Source organism: Suricata suricatta, chromosome 12 (assembly GCF_006229205.1).
Source record: "Suricata suricatta isolate VVHF042 chromosome 12, meerkat_22Aug2017_6uvM2_HiC, whole genome shotgun sequence".
NCBI lineage: Eukaryota > Metazoa > Chordata > Mammalia > Carnivora > Herpestidae > Suricata > Suricata suricatta.
Window position 1 is genome coordinate 90,529,780 of NC_043711.1, and position 6,106 is coordinate 90,535,885.

The 6,106-nt window shown below is 55.9% G+C and overlaps 1 protein-coding gene across 2 annotated transcripts in view; it reads left to right on the forward strand.

Annotated features, from left to right (window-relative positions):
- Positions 1-5,591, forward strand: part of MYBL2 (MYB proto-oncogene like 2) — a 32,727-nt gene extending 27,136 nt beyond the window's left edge. The window contains exons 10-14 of one of the 2 annotated variants that reach the window (XM_029918510.1): positions 563-662; positions 2,026-2,139; positions 3,506-3,610; positions 4,367-4,516; positions 5,072-5,591. In XM_029918510.1, coding sequence (XP_029774370.1) covers positions 563-662; positions 2,026-2,139; positions 3,506-3,610; positions 4,367-4,516; positions 5,072-5,200 — 598 coding nt within the window. In that variant the 3' untranslated portion in view covers positions 5,201-5,591. The remainder of the gene's footprint in view (positions 1-562; positions 663-2,025; positions 2,140-3,505; positions 3,611-4,366; positions 4,517-5,071) is intronic. The other variant, XM_029918511.1, reaches the window with a different exon arrangement.
- Positions 5,592-6,106: the final 515 nt, after the last annotated feature.

Here is a 6,106-nt window from a genome sequence, read left to right on the forward strand (position 1 = left end):
GTCTCCACGGTGATCATTTTGAGGCGACTTGGGAAGAGGATACACTAAGCACGTGCGTTGGCTTCACCATCTCGTATCACTTGTCTTCCTTTAATAATGCTGCTGCCACATGCTCTCTGGGGCACACGCTCTGGAGAGGGCTTGGGGAAGGGACTTGGTCTTCCTGGATTATTACCTCGCTCCCCTGACCTTCTGTCACTGGGCCTGCAGTGTGGCTACACGCTTGCCTTGTTTATGAAAAGTCCTCATTTATCGGCTAATGTCAGAGCAACAGTCTCAACCGTTCTTCCGCCTGGCTGGGGCTCCAGGGCCCTCTTAGACTATGTCCTATTCTTTCCTGTTTCTGAGGCTGGCCCTTCCTCTAAGCCCCTGATGAAGACCCTCGGGTGGAAAGGTGGTGGGCGAGTGCCATGGGAAGAGACCATGTGCCCGGGGGCTTCCTCTCTGCTGCTGAGACCAAAGGTCAGCTGGAGGGACAGTGGGAGTGATGGGCAGCCTGTGGCGGACTGGCTGGTGTCTGTCCCCTACCCGGTCGCTAAGCCTTCTTCTCTGGCCCTGGCAGGTTTGTAACCCCAGATCAGAAGTACTCCATGGACAACACGCCTCACACGCCGACCCCATTCAAGAATGCCCTGGAGAAGTATGGACCACTAAAGCCCCTGGTATGTGGTGCAGCCAGCAGGGTGTGCACAGTGGGGCTGCTTGGGTCCAGCAGCCATGTACAGCTCACAGAGCTCTTCCCCTCTGAGATCTCACTGGACTCTCCCAACCTCTCAGAGGTTGCAGATACCCTGATTTATAAATGGGAGGTCTGAGGCTGAGTTGCTTACCAATTCATCAGACATTTCCGGAGCACCTACAACATGCTGAGTGGGCACTGGCCGGTGCTGGAGACGCAGTAGCACCTTAGTGAAGCTCAGTGTTGGGGGTGGGGACATCATCAAACACTGACGAGTAACTCGGTACTCACAGTGCATCGTCAGTGCTGGGGAGAAGATGGGCAGGTGCTGGAATGTGGGACGGGCTCGCGTGCTGAGGCTCCTCACACTGAAACCTTTGACTAACTGCCGGTTCTTTATAAAACACGGGCAAGCCACTTGTGGGCGGGCATGAGGGGCCAGGGAGGCACCTTCCTGGCCGTGGACAAACTGCCTTTCTCCCCACTCTTCCCAGTGGGATGCTTATGCTTTCCACGGTGGCACTGTGGGCTTTCTGAAACAAGAGGCAGGTGTTCTAGAAATGAATGGAAGGTGAGAGAAAGGTTGTAGAAAAGCATTTAGCTTGTGAACAGGGTCTGTGGTGTGCCCCCAACCCCCACTGTGTGGGATTCTCGTGCCGTGGTCCCCTCAGCTCCGGGATGGTGCTGATGGAATTAATGGGCCCAGTGAGGCACTAGTTAGCACTGCCCTCTCTAATTCAGGTGGGGATATAGTTTCCAGACAGAGACATTGTCCTGCTCTCCAGACTGGCTTGATGGCACATCTGGCCTTGGCAACCAAAATTAAAGCTCATAGGGGCTTTTAGAATGACTTGTCAGGGTTGCCATCCCCTGCGTGAGCTGCTCTTTTCTTCCTCGCTACTGCCTGAGGCCAGAGCGGTCTCCTGAACCCCATAGGTCCAAAAAAGGGAGATGGAACCAAGAATCCCCATTAGTGTGGAACAAAGGGGTGAAGGAGTTTGGACTTGAGCGTGTCCAGGTTCTAACTCCCTAGCCGTGTGACTTGGGCCAGGCACTTGATTTCTGAGTCTCCCATATCTACCTTGTGGAAGATGGCAGCTGTTGGACTGGGTTGTGTGAGGGTCACTGTGGTGATGTGTGGGTACACTTCGGGCTCGTGATGGTCCTCAGTGAGTTGAGGTTAACGTCTGTTTGTCCAAGTCAGGACAGTTAATGGTCATGAATGAGTGTGAGGCCAGTAGGCCTGGGCCTCCTTGCATTGCCTAGGACAGCCAGGGTGTGACTGGGTGCTATGTCCTAGAGTCTGGGTGTGGAAGCTCACATGGGCTGTCCTGTCCCGCCCCCAGCCCCAGACTCCACACCTGGAGGAGGACTTGAAGGAGGTGCTACGCTCTGAGGCCGGCATCGAGCTCATCATTGAGGATGAGGTGAGGCCTGAGAAGCAGAAGAGAAAGACTGGGGTAAGTGGCCAGTGGGGTGAGAGGTGCCCTTACTGCCAGCCTGGGCAGCTCAGGCCGAGGAAGGTGGGGCCATGGGGAGGTGGGGAGAGTGCGTGGGGTTGGGGGGAGTCTGGGGACAGCTAGTAAAAGTAGGATACTGGGAAGGTAGAGCTGCAGCCCATACCGTTTGTTCCCCGGAGTGGTTATGAAACTGACCAGGGTGAGGCCCTGGTTCTCGGGACCCTCCCTGAACTAGCCCCTTACTCCTGTGGCATTGTGTTCCGACACTTCTAAAGTGGGCTCTGGGCTTGGTGCAGTAAACAGAATAGTGATGTAGACCCAGAAGTGGTCACTCCCTCCTGGAGCTCAGGGGGGTGGAGGCAGACACTAGACAAACACCATGACCATCTCAATACATGGCATTAAGGGAGTAGAAAGGAACACAAAGAGGATTCCAAGGGAAATCCTTAGAAGGAGTCGGCTACACATCTGGGCTGTGGGAGCCAGGTGGGGGATATTTGGTTCAGGTGAGGTAGAGAGCTGGCAGGGACACCTGGGTACAGAGTGCAGGGCAGGGGCTGTCCGGGCCAGCCCAGAAGCCACACCCCTGCTCCACCATGTGTGTGGATTTCCTGAAAGCAGATGGATTCCGTGTTCCCCCCTTTTTGTAGATGCTTTCTTCTGGGAGAGGTGGGAATATGGGAATGTGCCAGAGAGGTGTGTCTGGAAGGTGGGTAGTCAGTCTGGGAGGGGCCCACTGGGCAGGGGCTCTTGGGTGTATAGTTCAGAGAACTTGAGCTTTCAATGTCAGATGGTGGTTCTGAGCCATGGCAACACCTATTTAGGGCACACTGTGGGTTAGGGAGTGAGTGAGTTCCAGAGCTCCTCCCTGATACTGGAGCTGACCCCTGACCTGCTTATTGGAGGTGCACGTGTGGGCTGGGGCATTCCTGTAACAAGCCTGTGTCCCTCGCGTTTTACATGTCTGTATTCCTTGTTTGCGGGTGGGTATTTGAGGTGTAACTTGAATGATTCCCCCCCAGGCCTATTTAGGGGTGTGTTTAGTGTGGTAGAGGCTTGGGAGCTATGTGTGGTCCATCTAGGGATGAGGAGCAGGTTTCTGGATGGAGGCATGTGTGTCCTTGCTTCCTCTGCTTGCATCTGGCAGGATGGTCTGCCCTAGGTGCTGAATCTGTGATGGGTCTCCCAGTGCACCTGCACACCCCACACGCCGCCCCACTCTTCAGCCAGGGGCCTGGCTTGAAGGCCCCACTGCATCAGGGTCTGTGATCAGGGCAGATGGGGCAGGTGTCCCCAAGGTGCTGGTGGTGACTCAGGAGGAATCCCATATGTCTGCCCTAACTGTCTCCCTCCTCCCCACCCCCAGCTGCGGCGGAGCCCCATCAAGAAGGTCCGCAAGTCCCTGGCTCTTGACATCGTGGATGAGGATGTGAAGCTGGTGATGTCCACGCTGCCCAAGGTGCTGTCCTTGGTAAGGGGTCTGAGAGAGAAGGCTGCTCCCCTGCCCAGAGCTGCAGAGGGCGCCTCTGCCCCACGGAGGATGGAGTCTCCCTGGAGGCCCTCTGCCTTTGGAACCCTTTAGCTGTGAGGGAACCCTGGCGGTGAAGTGGCTTGGTGGTTCCCAGACCAGGCTTCTGGATGTCAGACTCAGCAATGAGGGGTTGATGCAGAAGGCCGGGCTGGGCACCCACCCACAGCTTTAGTCAAGATAGCTCTGCATGTGTCTTTCACAGAAAGGTTTATTTGGCAAGAGTTGCATTGCTAGAACATGTTTGAAAACCATGGATCTGGGTCCTTAGCACCTTCCATTATATTCTACTCATGGGGGCGATGTGCAGAAGGCCAGTGGTGGGCCTTACGGCACAGCCTGGTGGTTGGGGCACATCAGCCCTGGGATGGGTGCTCTCCAGTTCCCAGGCTGAGCTCAGGAAGGGGCTGTTGCCAATGCAGAGCCTGTCCCCAGAAAGCTCACCACGCTGTTGATCCCTCCGCTGACAGTGGGGTGAGTTGCCCAGAGTGAGGCAGCGATAGGTGTGGCGAGGGTCATGAGACAAAGGCACTTAACAGAGAAGTCCCCGTCTGGAAGAGGACTCTGTGCCTTAGAGAAGTTAATGTCCTGCCCAGGGTCCAACAGTCCAGAGGTGGTGCTGCTGGGCTAGGACTGGTTTTCTCCCTTCCCACATACTTGTGGCAGAAGGGTGAGTCTTTGGCTTGGTTTTGATTTCAGCCGACAAATGTCCTATCAAGCTCCTCCAGCCTCTCTGTGCCAGGCATCAAAGAGGAAAACAGCCTACTCAATGAGGGCTTCCTGCAGGCTAAGCCCGAGAAGCACATGGTGGCCCAGAAGTCCCGAAGCCACTTTCCAACACCTGCCCCGGTGAGTGCTGGCCACCAGTGTGGTGTTACCCTTGGGGACTTTGCAGACTGTCTCCTCTGCCTCAGTGTCCTTCTGAGGCTCTGTTTGGGTGATTAACGTGTGTGGATGTCACACCCTCAGGGAACCCATGTGCTGGGGATCTCCCCCGCCCCGAGCCCTTGTATGGTGTGGTCTCACTCGTAACCAGGTCGTTGTCTCTGTATTTAGTTACTTACCACCTGTCTGTCCTCGAAGGCAGGGGCTGCCCTGGCTGCTCGCACCTCAGTATGAATCTCTCGCTTGGCTATAGCTTTGCCTCGTAAGGAGGCCGGCACCCACAGCCTGGGGCACAGCCGTGTTGCCGTGTCCAGCCTCCTTGCTTAACATCTGAGGAAGCGCAGAGACAGGACCAACTTCTCCAGGGCCACCAGGAAGGTGGAGGGAGCACAAGAATACTTGTGGCTTCAAAAGGGAGGAGGGTCATAGAAATGTCCCCCACCCCTCTGGCCAGGCTCACAGCATTCACTGAGAGCATGCTGTGCCTGCCTGGATGGTAACTCACTTGCCTCCTCCCAGATGACCAGCGCCTGGAAGACCGTGGCCTGCGGGGGGACCAGGGACCAGCTCTTCATGCAGGAAAAAGCCCGGCAGCTTTTGGGCCGCTTGAAACCCAGCCACACATCTCGGACCCTCATCTTGTCCTGAGGGGCTTGGTGCTCATTCTTATGTTTACAGGGGGCTGGGGGGGACCAAGGTTGGTCTGTGAATTTGAGAATCCCACTCAGATGACCACCTGTAGGGAGCCTTCTGCCACCAGCCCCTCCCCAGACTGCTCAGGTGGAGGCAGAGCAGGGCCCCCACTGCCCTGTCTCCTAGTCCAGCTGTGGTTTCGGGCGGTTCCTGGTGCTAACAGAACAAAGTCCCACCCCTGGGCCTGCCTGGTCCTCTCCCCAGTGCCACAGGGAGTCCCAGTAGCTTCTCCCAAGCCCTGGTCTCATCTCAGACCCCTACTTAGGACAGGGGACGTGGCCAGTGTGCTCATTCCCTCAACCTGTTAGTACATTTTCTTGAAAGAATAAAATTGCCTTTTTCCTTATGCTGTTGTCAATTCCATCTTTCTCCTGGACCCTGCTTGTGGTTTCCCAGTCACTGGTTCCCTGGTGACTGTTGTTGGGGCCTTGAGGGATGTGGAGACCTGAGTCCTCATCCTCAGAGCATTGCCTTGTCTTCACAGGGATACTCTTCCCCCAAGGGGCCCAAGTCTTGAGGGCAGTTTCACAGTTTCATCTGGGGGCACCTCAAAGCTCTGAGGATTTTTTTTTTTCTTTTAAATTGTTGAGAGACAGAGAGAGACAGTGAGAGGATGGGAGGGTCAGAGAGAGAGGGAGACACAGAATCGGAAGCAGGCTCCAGGCTCTGAGCTAGCTGTCAGCACAGAGCCCGACGTGGGCTCACTGACCATGAGATCATGACCTGAGCTGAAGCCGGATGCTTAACCGCCACCCAGGCGCCCCAGCTCTGAGGATTCTTGACTGTTGGAGGGGAGGGTAATTAGGATCCTGCTTGGCCTTTGGCATGGAGGGCTGACCTGGCCTGCCATGAGCCCAACCC